This window comes from Tauraco erythrolophus, chromosome Z (assembly GCF_009769465.1).
Source record: "Tauraco erythrolophus isolate bTauEry1 chromosome Z, bTauEry1.pri, whole genome shotgun sequence".
Taxonomy (NCBI): Eukaryota; Metazoa; Chordata; class Aves; order Musophagiformes; family Musophagidae; genus Tauraco; species Tauraco erythrolophus.
The window spans coordinates 66,468,150-66,485,012 of record NC_141496.1 but is presented as its reverse complement, the minus strand read 5'-3'; the positions used below and the strand labels follow the sequence as shown (position 1 = coordinate 66,485,012).

At 39.4% G+C, this 16,863-nt stretch overlaps 1 protein-coding gene across 3 annotated transcripts in view; it reads left to right on the top strand.

Moving 5' to 3' along the window:
* Window positions 1–221: 221 nt before the first annotated feature.
* The window catches only part of MAN2A1 (mannosidase alpha class 2A member 1), a 120,564-nt gene continuing 103,922 nt past the window's right edge, over window positions 222–16,863 (top strand). For 2 of the 3 annotated variants that reach the window (XM_086628758.1, XM_086628759.1), the window contains exons 1-2: window positions 222–356; window positions 13,210–13,470. In XM_086628758.1, the coding sequence (XP_086484884.1) occupies window positions 222–356; window positions 13,210–13,470 (396 nt within the window). Of the gene's footprint in view, window positions 357–13,209; window positions 13,471–14,002; window positions 14,151–16,863 lie in introns of those variants that run through there. The other variant, XM_086628760.1, reaches the window with a different exon arrangement.

The window sequence follows — 16,863 nt, the reverse complement described above, 5'->3', positions numbered from 1 at the left end:
TCTCCGTCCCCTGCGCAGTGGGCGTGGGGGGAGGCAACTTCTCGTACTTCTCCGGAGAAGACTTGGGGCTGCCCCGCGCTGGGGGCGGCGGCGCCTGGGGTCCTCACCGCCCGCCGCGGCGAGAGAACTTCCCCTCCGAGCGCGGGGCGGCGAGTGGGGCCCGGGAGCGCCCGCCGCGGCGGGAGGAGCGCGGCAGCGGCGCCGGCCGGGCGGCCGCAGAGATGAAGCTGAGCCGGCAGTTCACAGTGTTCGGCAGCGCGGTCTTCTGCGTGGTGATCTTCTCCCTCTACCTGATGCTGGACCGCGGCCACTTCGACCACCCGAAGAGCCCCCGGCGAGAGGGCACCTTCCCCAAGGTGAGCGGGGCGGCGGCCGGGGCGCGGCGAGTGGGCGAGCGGCCGGGGCGCCGGGGTGGAGGCGGAGGGGCGGGCAGGGCGGCGGTGGTGCCGCCGCCGAGCCCCATCCCCTCTCCCCGTCGCGGGTGCCGGAGCGCCGAGGCGCGGCGGCGCGGCTCGCTGCCTGCGCTCCCATCCGCTCCGGTCGGGGCGGCGGCGAGGCGCCGCGGCCGCCGGGCCGTCGGGGCGGGGTACGAGTGGTGCCGCCTCTGGGCGGCGCTGGTGCCGCCCGGCCCGGCCCGGGGAGCGGGGGGAGGCGGGCGCAGCCCGCTCGCCCGGCGAGGGGGCGGTGGGGAGGGGCGGCCGGCGGGGGCTCGCCCCGGGCGGGACGCGCCGGGGGCTGCACTGCGGCTTCACCGTCCGGCCGGGCGGGCGCCCTCCGCGGGACCGAGGCAGGCAGCAGGATAGGGGGAGTGCGGGGCTGACTCTGCACCCTGGAAACCGGTGCTGAGGACGGGCAGGAGCTGACACGGAAAGCTGAGAACCCGAGGGTAGACCTCGGCTATGGCATCAACAGGTAGGTTTGGAGGAATGCTGACTTTATGCTACTGCTTTCCTTTTGGCCAAGCTTGCTTTGGAGCCGTAACTGGCCGATACCTGACTGCACCACATGGTTAAAACGAAGCGGTTCTTTAGTTCCTCACTTTCCCTCGTTGTCTGTGTGGGAGAGAAATTTAAAAGCTGTGCATGACGGTAGTGTTCTAATAAGAAAGGTTTAACCACAACAAGAAAAAAAGTACTTCAGAGAGCACATGGTATGCTGTCCACAATGGCAGAATAATGCAGTCTATAAATAGCTGTGTTTTCTTATAGTAGTAAACAACAACAACAAAAAAAGAGTTACAGACAGTAAAGCTATAGCTTATTTATGCTTGTACCATACTTATTCTTTGGGAAATAAACCAAATCGAAAAGTTTTTTAGCACAGTAGTGAGGTTTCGAGTGACTAGAAGAACTCAAAAGGCTTATTTAAAAAGTGGCAATTATCTTTCTGATAGAATCACTAATTTTTCGTTTCATGCAAAAGTAATAGTTGATACTGTTTTGTTAACAGTAAAGATAAAAACCTGGACTTATATTTAAAGAAAGAGTGCAGATCTATTCTGCTTTTATTCCTTTGAATTACAGTTCAGAGGCCAGCCACTAGTTTTTGCAGGAACTAAAGAGAGTAGCAAAGAAGCTTAGGGGAAGAAAGCAAGAGAAGACTGGCTACAGCAGCTGTGTGTTCAGTAGATAACTCCTGCGGGAGAGTACTGCCATGTGTGGCACTTGTAACAGCGAAGTACCAGTGTTGCTTTGATATGGCCGGTATCTTATATAAGGAAATAACGCCATGTGTCTTTGTACACCAGTTGAGTTTAATCTAGGTGAAAATATAGAACAGGAAAGCTTGTACATGGCTGGTGTCTTTTTTTTTTTTTAATGTTAGATTTGGTTTGAGCTACTTAACAGGGAAGATTTGATATACATGTTTTGTCTTCTATTGCCAGTGTCTTGCAGTTGAAATTCTGGTCTGTGTCCTGCTATGTAATGCAGGTCTGTGGTGTAACATGGTCTTCTCCCTTGTGGCCAAGGGTTTAGTACCTTGATCTGTTGTTACAACTCTTCCCTCAACGTGGTCTGGTCAACTAGAGATAAACATTTCTCCTTCTGTCCTCTGACTTCTCAGTCTTCTAGAACAGTCTGTCAGTGTTTACTCTTTTTGCCTTTTCCATATATAAATTTCTTTGAGGCTGCTGTCTCTCACTGGAAGATCCCCTACCTGTCACTGTTTTGGTCGTTCCTTTGGGTCAGCGGTTACCTTTTCCATTCGTATTGCTTTATGCTTTGAGAAGTTACGGATGAAATTCATGTGATTTTATCATTCGCTTTTGCTGCCTATAGGGTAGAAATTTTTCACTTTGTTGTAACTGGGAAACCTCCGACACCTAGCAAATGCTTTCAGGGCCTGTAACTTCAGTTTAAAGGAGATGCAAAAGATGAAGAGTGGAATAAGAAGCCACCAAAACTCTTTGAAAGTAACAGCTTTAATCCTGCCTCAGCTGACAAAAAGTTGTTTGTGTCGGTGCAGTGTGCCAAAACTCAGTGTACTGCAAGTGAAACTGGCCACAGATGTAAAAACTTCAAGATGTTTTTGTTTGTGAAGAGCAATGGCAGCAGTAGATCATTTGTCTGTAGATTTGGGAAGGCATTTTCTTTCCTGGTGACAAAGGTCAGAACTTTTTGTGCTTAGAAAAAGGAACTGAGACTTTTTTTTTTCAGAAATTACTGGATTGATTGATTCACTTTGTACCTCTTTCTGTTCTGACACTGTGCTAGTTTTTCAGCTTTGCTGTTCCTCTGTGCAGTTCCAGTAATGTCACCTTTCTTATCCTGGAAGTTACGTATTGATTAGTTTCTTTTTTCTGACCTATGTGGCTTACACTAAGCTCAGAGGAGAAAAGTGGGTACCTCTGGAAGCCGTCTTCTGCTTAGCTTATGAATGTTTGTCTATCTAGGCTTTTTATTTAATTTCTGCCAGGATTAGGGTTGGAATTCTTCAGCTGGCTTTGCCTGTTTTTCTGCATTCACCTAAAGTGTCATGGTACCTTAATACCAGTAGTAAAATAGCTGATTAGGATTGCTGCTCCACTTTCATTTCCACACTTTCTTCCACGCAAGGCACCTTTCCTTTGCATGGTCTTGGAGTCGTTTGTGTCTTTTGAATGTGTCTTCTTTCAAGCTTATCTGCCGCTGTAGTCAAGAGTTGTCCTTCTGGAGCTTGCTTTCCAGTTTGAGAGTTCAGGTAGTTAGTTGTTCAAGGATGCCATCAGAAATGTCTTGCAGAAATACTTTTTTGGACAAGTTCTCCCAAGGTGGGTAGATGCCCATAGGTGGATGCCTTTACGTACTTTCTAAACAAATACTTGTAAATGCCTTTCACTGCTGTGCTGAACAGCACCTGTGGTCAAGCTTGGAGGGCAGTGGTGACATGCTCTCTTTAGGTGATGGGTTTGCAGAAGCTGGCATCGGTAGTCGGTTTTACAGTGAATGTTATCCTATCTGTGGTAAGGTGGCATCGTGGCAACTATAATAGTACTTCAGCTAAAGTGATTTATAGCCTTGTCATCATTGGTGTTGCGTTTAAATCATAGTATCAGAAGATCTGTATGTTGCCATAGAACTGAAGTGTCTGTTAATTTTGGTACGATTACATACCTATAATACGTGGAGATTAAGACTTATTGGCCTGTCCTCTGTAATTCCTGCATGTGTCTTTATGGATCCTGCCTATTTGTCAGATGTATATTATTCCTATGATGGCCGTATTGCAAGCTCTGTCTGTCTGAACTTGTTCCTAGCTATATGATGCTCCCGTCTCAGGATGCGATGTGTCCTAGTATCCTGTCTCAGGCTAGGAACAATGTCACAATGTTGCACAGAGACAAGCTCAAGGTGAAGAGGTGCACCTAAATGCCTTAGGTGCATTTTTAGATTATTATTGTACCAGTTGTCAGTACAGATCACTGTGTAAGTGTCTTCTGGAGGAATATAGTGGAAAAATGGTTGAGTATATCGTTTTTGTTTGTAATAACACAGAATTCTCTGAGAAATCTTTTGTGACTGTACAGTGGAGGGAAGTTCAGAGTGATGGCTAGTACTATGACATCTCTTGTGCAGCAGGTGTCAGGTGCAAGTGAATTTAGGGCTAAATTGGTAACTACTAGGTGAAGACTACATTCAAATCAAGTCTGAAGTGGAATAAATGCGTAAGCATCTTATCTAGAAGAACCTGTGTTACTGTACACAGATGAATACCAAATACCGATAAGCTCGTATTCCCTATTCTGTATTTTGGACACAAACAGGAAAAATCAGTAACCTAACACAGCTTGTTTTGTCAACTAACTTTACCTTGACTTAGAACGGATCCATAAAAGCTATTATTTTACAGAAGCTTGTGGAATATTTCTTTTGATTCTGAATTTTGCTAGATTCACACCTAAGCGTGCATGGCACCCATTAAAAATCCTATTTTAAGAAAAAATTAAGTAGAGGATTTGTTTGTAAGAGTATCTTGCTTCAGAAATATGACCTTTGCATAGTCTTCACATGAAAGTTAATTTTTAATTAATTTTATGCCTGAGTAAGGCAAAACAGCAACACAACGGAGCATCCTCTGTCCGTACCTGGTAGATTATGCTCTAGACACAAGCTTTTTCCTCTAACTGCTTTCACACAGCTTGCTTTGGCTTTTATGGGACTCATGTCCCCACTGTGTGTAAGGTTGTTTCTGGAAATACATTTTTAAAACTCAAATATGCCCTGATTCCTGTTGATAACTGGAATGGCACCAAGTGATCTTTGGTCTTTCTCCTGTACTTTACTAAAAGGCAAAGCACAAACATACAGCAACTTCCATTCTTACTGTTTTCTAAACAATTTTTATTTGAATAAGATATCTCTCTTTCCCCGCTCTGTCTTTTCTTTCCCCTCCCACCTTTGAGCACCGTTATTCGAAGCTGACTCTTACCTTCTCATGTACATTAACTGCTTTTATGAGCTCACTGGATGCATTGCATTGGACCGAGAGGATCAAGTACAGTTGCCCTAAAAGCAGCTGGCTTGTCCTTTTGTTTCCAGTGTTTTTCCAGTGAAGCATTAATTGACCTGGCTATTGGTGGTGCTGCTGCCAGCTGTATGTATGCTTTCAAGGCATCTACAGAATGCATCGAATACTTCTGGGCAAATGGCACAAGCGGTGATCGTTGCGGTATGGAGTGTTACTTCGTTTGAGCTTGCCAGTAATTTGATAGTAATGCCAGCTGGCCAAAATGTGAATCAGAGTAGGGTGGGGCAGTTGATAGTAGGAAATCAGGACCAAATACATGACAGAAACACCAGCAGTTCTTTGAATCTGTGTCTTGAACAAAGGAGCCTTGTGAACTTTACTCTGGAGTACTGCTGAGGTGGTACTTCCCTTAGGGGAAGGAAGCACTACCTACAGTCAGCCCTGAGTTTCCATTAAGCGGCTGTAACTGCAGCGTATCAGCTCGTGCTTTCTAGTTACTGTACCCCAATTCTGTGCGGTGCAAACCTCAGATCCCTTCCAGTGTTGGCGGGTCTGTACGCTTCCTGTTTTGAAATATCTCCTGATGCACTATAAACACCTTTTACAGCTAAGAGTTTTGCTGAGCGCCTTGCTCTAGAGAACTATCTGAAATCAATGGCTTACACGGACCATGCATACACATGTTTTGTTAATGCATGTTCTTAGTAATTGGTGTATTTCTATGAGCTCGTTTGGGAGCTTTCAGGCCTGTGTTCTATAACAAGGAATGGGACTTCTGTATGCAGAAGTATTGGAAGCGGCATGATCAGGTATTTAGGAAATGTTTGTTTTACTCTAAAATGTGAATAATGGCAATTAAGATTGTGCATGATTTTCACGTTGTCGTTTTCTGACTTCTGAGCACTGAAAAATTGTGGGCACAGTGACTTTTTGTAGCATTCTTATGACTTTCATATCAAAGAAGGTTGAAAGTTGAGTGAAGAAATCCACAGAAGGAATCGTCATTTTCCCGAGTTTGAAACATGTCAACTTATTTAAAAAACAAGCAAACAAATCTCTATTAACAATACTTAGTAAGTTCACAATCTAAAAGACTTTGACTGTCACGGGAATGATCTTGAGTGTAAGATAATGAAAATTTAGGATTTCTTCTGCTGAGCTTCTAGTATTTTGTAAAGGAGGAGGGGCTGTCTTTGTAAACATAATTACAGGTCAGTAACAATTCTTTGTACTCCCTAATGTTCACAGAGTGTATTTGTCTTTGTTACTTGCACATTTTGTGTAAGGTTTTGGCTAAGCAGCCGTCAAACAGAAGCTAACAGCCTCCTTCAATTACAGTCTTTAAATCTGGTGCAAAATGTTGAGCAAAATATATTTTTCAGAAAAGTAGTAACGCCACCTATAAATGAGAACTTCCTTCTGCTACCTAGAATCAATGCCGAACTCGAACTGTATAAACTAAATGGAGAAAGGTTCTTAGTTTGCTCTTATTTGATGTTTTGTCTGACACATTTTGTTATTTTAAGTTTTGACTTGTTCAAATAAAAAGAAACATTATTTAAATGCTCATGCTTGTAATGCTGTTTAAGCTGTGTTTCAGTTTTGTACTGCTAGCCATTTAAATAAAGATTCAGCATAGGGCAGGGAGGGGAATCAAAAAGGAAATGGACCTGAAACATATCAGCCATAGTAGTAGTGCACATTTTTCAGGTTAATTGACTATAAACAGGGAATATGTCTAGATTTGTGTCCATCTTCCTTTCCTTTCTCCTTGCCTTCAGATCACTGATGATGGTGTCAAATTAGTCCCTAACAGCATGCCTTATTTTTATCTTTGTAAATTACATGAAACTTAAGTCTAGGATAATAGTACATTAAACACTCCTGTTATTGCCGCTTCTGTTAAAACAGAATGTGGAAGTCCATCAGCTTTTTAGAATCTTTTTGTCAGGCTGCTACATCTTTGGAATAGATCTTTTGTCATTTTTTAAGAGAACAGACTTTCGTTTTGTAATTCGTCAATTTGGAAGAATTCCAGTGTCTTCCTGAAGTGAGCTTGTTTTGAATGCTACTTTAAAGGTAGAAAATTATTAACAAGGTTACTTGTGTAATTTTCATAATCACAAATGCACATAAGCCTTCTGCCTAGATTAATAAAGGCTTTAAACCTTGACTTGTCCTTTTGACCGATGCATTGTATGCTTGGATTTTTTGTTCTCTCTCCTACCTTGCAATGTGTATACATGCTGAAACAGTGTGTTTGAATATTAAGCTTTGATGCTACATCAGATTGTGGGGGAGATGAGTGAGGACACCTGACACGATCAATGTGATCAAACAAGTGAACCTTTATTTGCATACACTCAGCGTGCTTTATAGCTTTCTAAACCAGACTTGGCAATCTGTGATTGGCTATGATACAAGCCATAGCCCACCCCTCAGTATGATTAGTTGCATCCCAGAAGCAACGTCATCACGGTGTCAAATTCCCATTCTGCATCCAGGCACGTGCTCCCAGGAAAGGCTGGATTGTTCACATGTCCGTTGATTCTCAGATATCCTTCCACAAGATTGCATTTTAACTTTTACCTTCTTGCTTTTTCTGTACAGGAGGTGGCCATTTAATTCTATGTTTAGTATGTTCTGTTCACTGTACGGTGCTCTAGCAGTGAACATAGAGTACTTTCTGGTCTTAACATCCTGGTATGCTGGCATCTGATCAGAGGTTTTTGTCAAGATATTAGCAAAGTTAATACATGATTTGTGAAGATATACCTGGAAATAGTTATTCGCAAGACTGGTGCAGAAAATTGTTAAGATGACTGCCATTCAGTTCAGCCTGAAAAATGAGATTTTTGAGTCCAGTTTCCTCACTGCTTGCTGTGTTAAATCTGTATAGGCAACGATCCTGACTTGAATTCCACATCCTTTGGAAAACTGTTGCGGTACTCTTTCTTCACCATAGCTCATCGGTGCACCGGAGCCTCTTATGTAGGAAGGACACTGCCAACTCCTTTGTGGTCTCCTTGTTCATGTGCATGAGAAGGAGAATGGCCTCTGGCTGGTTTTGAACCAAGCATTTGGTGGTTGCTGGCCGAGTCTGGATACAAATAGTCAAAATTCAGCTGACCTAACCTCAGAACTTGAATGTGGATTTCTCCTCTGCCTGCCCGCTTCCATGAGATTCCCTCATCTTTGGGCCTGTCATACTCTTACTTGAATTATTGGAATGAAATGATCATTAGTGGCTGGTTGAAAGCGACTACGTTTAGAGGGGGAGTGAACGTTCATGGAGGAAATGAAAGTTGCAACTAATATCCTTTCTGCAATGTACAGTGCTTAGATAGGAGAAACTGTTCGTTCTCCACTTCCCCAGAATAAAGCAGCTCGATCTTTCATTGTGTTACTGGACTTTCCTCTGTGTGCTGGGTGGCAGCATACTACTTTTTGGAGAGAGTCCTTGCTACAAATCAAACTGGTGTCAGAAGCAAATAGAGAAGGACAAGCAGAGGGCAATGAGAAAGCAGACTGCTCTGGAGTATTTGGGGCATGAAAACTGCTGAAGGGTTCAGACTGACTGAAGCATAAGGAACTGTTTATGTAGCTGGTTCATGTGGTGGTAGCAGCAGGTTGCTCAGTGCAGCTAGCCGGTACGGACAGTTGCTGTTCCAAACGGGAGGAGGATGTTCTGATCTGTGCTGTCCTCACATGGGAAGGTTTTGTTGTTTAAGTCTGATGCAATGTAACCATGGGGATGCTGAACAGATGTGCTGCTCATGTGATGCCATTCTTCTACCAGTGCAGCTGTGCCTACTTTTGGTGCTGTTGAACTTGAGGGTATTATGCACTTCTTATGGAAATAGTTGCTTTGCTGTGGAGTAACGACAGGGTTGTCTTTCTTGCGTTTTAATAAAATCTTTGTTTGCACAATCTTATTGATATATAGAGGCAGAGAGAAATGAAAGAAAGAAGTTTACACCAAGTTTATAATAAACTTGTTAACTGGTTGCATAGGCCAGGTGATTCACATAACTTTACATTGCATTTCCTTGCGTTAAAACAAGTATGTAGATTAACAGAGCATCTTTTAGTGATGTTCACTTGGACTAAGACATATTTATCCAGGCAGTGTACTTCCAATTTTCTGTACAGTTAGGCAAAGCTCAAAGTCTTGGACCGGGATTATTTCTTTTCTGAGAAGACTTGATGCTGTAAAGCCAGGGAGTGGTCTGCTGACATTTATGAATTGTGCAGCCAGCCAAATCTTGCTATCCAGTATCTACAAAGCCACGTAGATCACAAAATTCCATGCAGAAATGGTTGAGGTAAAATTGATGTGTTTCTGCTCAGATTTTAAAAAGAATGAATTCTACCCCACTCACCCCTAATTGTGTCGATAATTTTCAAACTTATTTCAAAACAAAATATTAGAGTGTTTTCAGCAATGGAGAGAACCTATGTGTTTTATTTTTTAGTTAGACCTATTTTATGCCCCCTATAACATGCTTCTAATCTGTTTTACTTGTAAATCAACATCTTGTTACTAGCAATCAATAAGATGAAACAGTTTTAGGATAACTTCACAGTTTTGTACCGTTTGGCCTTGACATTTGAAGTTGGCCAGTGTACGTTGGTTACCTTCCTCTAAAAATATTGAAACTGAATTTAATTTCTTTTCATATGTTAATTTTGTTGTCTTGGAGAGTTGCAATATTTTCCGTGTTTAGCTCATATTTTAAAATAATTTTACTATTGAATACTACTTCGAGGCATTGTGTCCTATCTATTTAAAATGAGTAAGGAGAAGAGATGAATGTGTATAATTTGGAACCATCTGAAATTTTCAGCTTGAGAATGAATTCTTGAATAACTATTTTCATACTGGGTGAACACTGGGATCCATTTCTAGTTTGTGACACTGTTGTTTCTTAAAGTTAACTCTTATGGCTGATGCATTTCACAACGGAAATTGAAAATGTTTTTGAAATCTGAAAAAATTTGGTTGCCTGTCTGTTTTGACTTGGGTACTGCGTGAGGTCATAATTACGTGTTCTTAATGTAGCTTTTTATTTCATGATTTGCATTCAAGTTGAGTTGAGATGTCATGTTTAAATACTTTAGAAGAGAGGTGTGATGCATCTCGTAGTCTTCAGAAAAGAAAGCAGGATTGTCTTTATTAATCCAATGGGAGGTCTTTTTAAGGGTTCTTTTCTCCAAATAACAGAATATCTACCTCCAAAGTTAAAGTAATGTACTTTAACAGACTTCTAAAAATCATTGCTTTTAAGAGTCCTAGGTAGATTTGAACCCTCCAGATTAAAAATTAATTGTTTTCGGAAGTATATAGCAGCATATAAAATCATTGTTGTTTGAAGATCAGGGAACAAATTACTATTTCTCATGACACCAGAAGCAGGGAAGTTACTTTACAAAGAAAAGTATTTTGTCACATAATAAGCAGTAAAATGGTAGAACTTGTTATTGTAGATATTTGAAGGTTTAAAGTATAATAAGTTAAATGAAAGGTACACCTTGGAGATATGAAATATGACATGACCTCCAAATTGAAAGTTTATATCTCACTGCTAGTGGTTGGCAGTATATGCCAATGGAAGGATCAGTCTAAACATGTATTTGGTGTTTTTTTTTTTAGTGCTGGGGTTGTTTTTTTCTGTGTCTGCTACTGGCCAGTGCTGGAGAAACTGTAATTGGCTAGATGACATAATGCGGATTGGTGGTGCTCTATGACCAAGTAGTTGACAGGCTATTGCTAAGAAATATAAAACTCTATTCTTGTAAGTAGAGGTAAATATATCTAGAGCTTATGTGAATAAGAATATAAATTTTAAACAATTGTGTGATTTTACAGTTGTATGGGCAGCGTATATAGTGGAGGGGTAGGTGTGAACAGCATTTTAGCTGCTTACACACTTGGTGACTTTGGTGAACAATAGTCATGCTCAGTGAAGCAGGTATTGGTTTGTATAGATGGCAGCTACACTTCACCTTCTTAGGAATCTGAAGGTCAGAACCTATGTTGGGCAACCTGTAAAGCCTCAATCAGTATTTTTATATATATTATTTTTAGTAAGTGACTTAATAGGCACAATAGTTTTCTGAGTAGAGAAGCCTTTCTTTCAAAATGTCACAGACATTGAAAGGGAATATACTAATTTTACACAGAAATGTCTACACACTATCTTTAATGTAGCATTTGAAAGATTTCCATTTAGTTCTTTCTTTTGTGCCACCAGAGGGCATGGGACTACAGTTTTGGGTTTTTTTTCTTTCCAGTGTCCCATCATCTGCATGTGATCTCCTGTTGTTTTCAGTTCATCTATTTTATAAATTTCTAGTATTTGTCTTTAAACTGTTGAGATTCTAGGATGCTGGCCCTACATCTCAATTAGCTTAATCTGGATCTGTTGTCAAAATATGTTTTTGTCTTTTGGGAAGCAGTAACTGTTCACCTGTGGCGCATTTTAAAAGCTGTTGCTGTTTTCAGGATGTATCAATCTGAGGAAAAAAAACCCCAAATCAGTGGGTCAGCACTGTACACAGCCCAGAGAACGAGGGGATGAACTTACTTGTTAGTATTTTTTAACCTGTTGGTCTCTTCTGCAAAATTACAAAGAACTTCTGTAAAGATAGAGTTGTAAGAGTGATAATTTAGTAGAACCCGAAAGACTGATTGATACCTCTTGGTAAGGGCTGGGGTTTTTTTTTTATTCCTGCAGACTACTCAAAGCGAACAGAATTTGGAAGAAAGTGCACATCAAAATTTAGAAAGGAGGCTTAATCCTTTGCAAACTACAGCCTAAATACAGAAGTTGGAGTTAATTTGGCATTTGAGGAAAGCAATTTTTCCCTTAAAAGGAAAACGCAAAGACCTCAAGTGAATTATTGTTACAGGGGGAAAAGTTGTCATGCACAGATGTTGTTTCTCATTTTATTCTATATTACTTGAAAATAAGGCAGTGATGCTAGAAAAAGTTTTACTTGCCATTAAAATCGTAGTTCACAGAGTAGCTGTCTACTGAATCAGTGTTGTTTGTGTTGAATGTAATGGTTAAAATGTAAATGCCTGAATCTGCAGCAGGTTTTGTTGTCATGACAGGTTCTTGAAAAAAACGCAGTCATACGTTGCATGTTTTTGGGTCTGACCACAACTTTAATAACAGGAAGTGACTGTTTTTTTGTTCTTTTTCTTTTCTAGTTACTGTTAGGTTGAAGTCAGTCTGAGGAAAGAAAGAAATCACTGCTAAGACGAAATATCCCTAAAAACATGTTAAATAATCCGGCCTTTTGTGATTCTGAAGAAATAACACATTCATGCCTGGAAAAAAGCATACCTCAAATCGTTTTGAAGGAGTGGCTAGTACATGAGAGGGCAGTAGCATTTCCATGAATCTTGTTCTGCTATGCTCCCTCCTGTATTCCAACAGCACAGTGATTAGATGCTATTAAATTGCTTTGTGGTATTTGTCTCCTTCCGAGTCACTTTGGGAGATAGGTTGACGACTTTCAATTCACACTGATGTTGTTCTATGTCCTTCCTCTTGCGCTGCACACTAGAATCATCTACAAAATCCTGTTTGACAACTGAATATGACCTTCTGACTGAAAGTGCTATCAGTTTGAGCTGTCTTTTACAGGATTATCTTGATGCTTGTTATGGTCCTATTATACAGATTATTACTATGATCAGGCTGTTAAGGGATCTTTTACCTTCATTAAGAGCTTTTGTTAATTTCTCTCTAAATTTCTGTGAAAATAAGAAACTCAGTATTTATCGAAATACTTTTTTACATGTACAAGAAAAACCTAAAATATATACATCCTGCCAATCCCATCGTGATGTGACTGCCTTCTAAAAAATGACTTCCTCTTTGATGTTCTAATGTGATGATAAATGAAAAGATCAGATTTTTGCAAATTTGTGAAAGACATGAGAAAAGTTGAAGTTCGCATAATTCATACTTGAAATAATATGACCTAAGAATATCTTTGTATTACTGATTAAATCTTGTGCTGTGATTTCAAGTTCATAGTGAAAACTCTGGTTGTACTTTCCCTTATTCTGGAAGGAGAAGGTTTCATATGTTGATTCAATTTCTTATTAGTTTATCTTTACATAAAATATAGAATAACAATTTATTTGATTTTTTGATGTGATCTTATACTATTGTGATTTTTTTTTAAAATTTGGTCAAGAATTGGTCTGTGAAATAATTAAACTTTACCTTTTTTTTTTTTTAACAGGGCCAGCTTTCAATACTGCAAGAAAAAATAGATCATTTAGAACGCCTGTTGGCAGAAAATAACGAGATTATTTCAAACATTCGAGATTCTGTGATCAATCTGAGTGAATCAGTAAAGGATGGTCAAAAAAATCCCGAGGCTATAAACTTCAGTCAAGGATCTGCCTCTGAGCTCTTTCCTTCTGCTTCAGTTTTGCTTACAGTTGATTCTGAGGATTGTTTGTTTGCTTCAAAAAGTGGAAGTCATGGCTCAGGTGTACAGGTAAGCAGGATATCTATCTTATTCTGCTGGAGTCCTAGCTGCCATTACCTTTTAATTCTGAAAATATCTGATTACTGGTAAAAGCCTGGTACTAAGCTCCTAATCTAAGACCTAATAGAATGGTTCAAGTGACTGTTGTGTTTAACAGATGTTATGAAACTGTTCCTTTTTACCTTTTTTAAACTGTCTAGAAGTTGAATAATGATTATGAAGAACCAACATTTCCGAAAGCTTAAAAGTTATGGAAAAAAACCCCAAACAAAAACTAGTGATTATACTCAGATTATTGTCCAGTACTATCACAAGTTCATTGGAAAGAATTTGAGAGTCTCCTTCAGTTTCCCGAAATTGTTCTAAAATTGATGATGAATAAACTGGAAATAGTGGGTATTCTTGATTTAAGTAGGTTTTACATTTTAGGGATATATGCATAGATGGGTCTTGATGGGGAGGTAAAGAATGTTCAAAAACTAATAGTTTAAAAAAACCTCAGGTACTGTGTTCTCTTTTGAATGCCATCTCTGTATTTCAGCTTTCTTGTGCGTCTCCAGTTTGTATAGACACTTTGATCAAAAAGGAGGAACATATACCATGTTGACTGGTTGGAGTGAACGCAGGAGGTTGAAGTTTTTAAAGTCAAACACTTCAAGTTGAATTTATTTTGCTTTCTGGTGATGCTAGTGAGTTCATGGACTCTTATATATTCAGTTTTAATGGAGTGTTTCAGGAGCACTGAGAATACTGTGTGAAGTTTGTGATCTGTACTGTTTTTGGGAGTCTTGTGGGAGTACTATAAATATTCATAGTACTCCAAAGCAATGATTAAATTTTGAAGTCCAGCTTTCTCATTCTAGTAGTGAAAGTATTTCTGTTGCAGGAGAAAGACAGTGGACTTAAGATGAATAAGTACACGTATTAGAACAATTGTAAACCTCTAATGTATCATTCATAATGCCTTTAAGCTCCTCAGGGATAGATACCACCTTAATATGTCTTTTATAGAGAAAGTAGGTTTTTTTAAGGCAATATCTGGCTGTTCATGTTTCTACTATGCATTAAGACTTCTGTGCAGGAAAGTAAAGCATGTGGACCTATGATTACATGTTTTCGAGTTACTGAATCGTTAACAGTTTATTCCTCGTACTGTGTTACCATATTAAGTGATGATGCTTTTTTAGGTGCATTAAAAGTGAGTTCTAGTAAATGTGAATTGTGAAGTAAAATGTGTTGGCGTAAGTTCTTGGGCATGTTAACCTGTTGCAAATGGAAAGTAAATGTTTGCTTAAACTGTTCTCATGTGCAGAGAGAACAGAACTTGTTTTACATGTGCAGAATGTCAGAACATATACCTACAATCAGCTGATATACCGACCTACCTAATGGTAGGCTGTAGCAGCTAGACTGCTTTTTGATAGTTTTCTTTACTTTTAAGGTTATATTGCACGTATTTCAGTAACAAATATAGCAGGAAATATTCTTAATACTGTTCCCTTACTCACACTTTCTTTCCTTGCCTTGCACAGGGAGGGAGGGCTCTAATTTGCTTCGTGTCACTGCATTAGTACCTTGCACTTATCCACCATCATCGTTAAGTCACTTTCATATTGCTTCTGCATACAGTTTCTCATCCTGCGAGTCTGACCTGCATGTCAGTTACAGAATCCAAGACCTTGATTTTAGCAGAATTCCTGTAACATCACGTTAATAAGTTGATGTAAATTACTGAATTTGAATACAGTTTTACTATTTAATACTTTGCCAAGCTTCATGTATTCTGCAAGCTCAGATAAATTATTTTATTTTAGATTTCTTTTTTTTATAAAGACTGAGAAATTCTGAGTAGATTATTTGGAGCATTGTTGGTTTTTTAAAATTACGTTTTAAATTCTAAAACAGATTGTCGTTGTTAATTACTTGCTGTTCATAAATGTTAACTTAAACCCACAAATTTGGACCTTACTTTTTCCATGTTTATCTTCTAAGTGGATGTATGAGAATGAAATGAGAGACTAGAAAGAAGTAAGAGCTAATACAGATGAGACATAGTGGTTGAATAAAAATCACTCTAGAGAATGAAGGCAAAGGAGGCTTCACCGAATAAATTATGGGAGTTCATTATAGTCTCCTATAATGGAGAAACCATTATGAGAATGCATTCAAATATGGATTAAAAACCTTCGTGATATTTCAGTGAGAAATATTACCAGGACTTGCTGCTCAGAGATGTATTTTCTTTGCATAAATTGGACGAAACAAGTTACTCTAATAACATGAGACCCAAAGGAGTCTTAGATAGGGAAGCTAAAGGATTTTTTTTTATGGAGAAATTGTAAATCAAAAAATTGTATACTTTGTTACTTGTGCTTGTAAGTAGGTAGGAAGTTGTAATAGAATTGGCGCTGAAAATAACACTGATTTGAGAAGTGATATAATTCAAATTAAATAGAAGACTAATGTGTATTTTTTTGAAAGATAAAAACAGAGCTAGGTAATAAACCCAACAAAATTAAGAACTCTGGGTTGAATATGGTTATGACCTGATCCTTTTTTAGTTCAAGAATATGATTATAGCCTGATCCTTTTTTAGTTCAAGAAATATCTGGAATTTGTGCTCAAAGAAGAGAGAATTCTCAACAGCCGTCATGCTGAGCTGGAAGGTCTTTCAACTAATACGAAGGGCTGTCTCCTCTCTTGTCTCTTTCAACTGCTGAAACATCTAACATTCCACTTAGTAATGTTACTCCTTTTAAAAATGAGGCATGAATCACTCTTTAAAAAGGTCACCTGAAAGAAGCGTGAACTGTGCTTTTATTTCTTCTGTGTCGTAGTTTAGTGTTCACTGGGGTAAATGTGTTGTTTACCCAAGATTTGCATTACTTCAGCAGATCGAGTCCCTCAGTCTAGAGAAAGAATAAGCCCCCGCAGGAAAAAAATGCAACTGATAAGTTTTCAAATGTTTTAATTGAAAAGCTTGTAACAACATGGCTGTTTTCTGAACCAGCCATAATGAAGACAGGCAGCATCCTTTTTGAATTTCTAATTGTCTGCTGTTTTTACAAACTCCTTGCTTACTGTATCAGTATTTTACACTTAGAAATTGAATTAAAATATATCCAGGAAATACTTATCTTCAACTTTTTTTGCTTCTTACTGACTAGGTACTTGGAACTTATTCTCCACTTGAAGTCATGTAACCTGGTCAAGTGATGATGTAACTTGTAATTTAATCCTTTGCATAATGCTTACCAAGGATGGTGTTATAGAAAAGATAAAAATACTTAACATCTGTCTTCTGGATATCTTGGCATAGTGCAATGATTTCAGCATGGTCTGGCTTCACTTTATTTCACTGGAAGTTTTTGAGTCCTATTTTTTTCTTAGCTTTTTTTAACT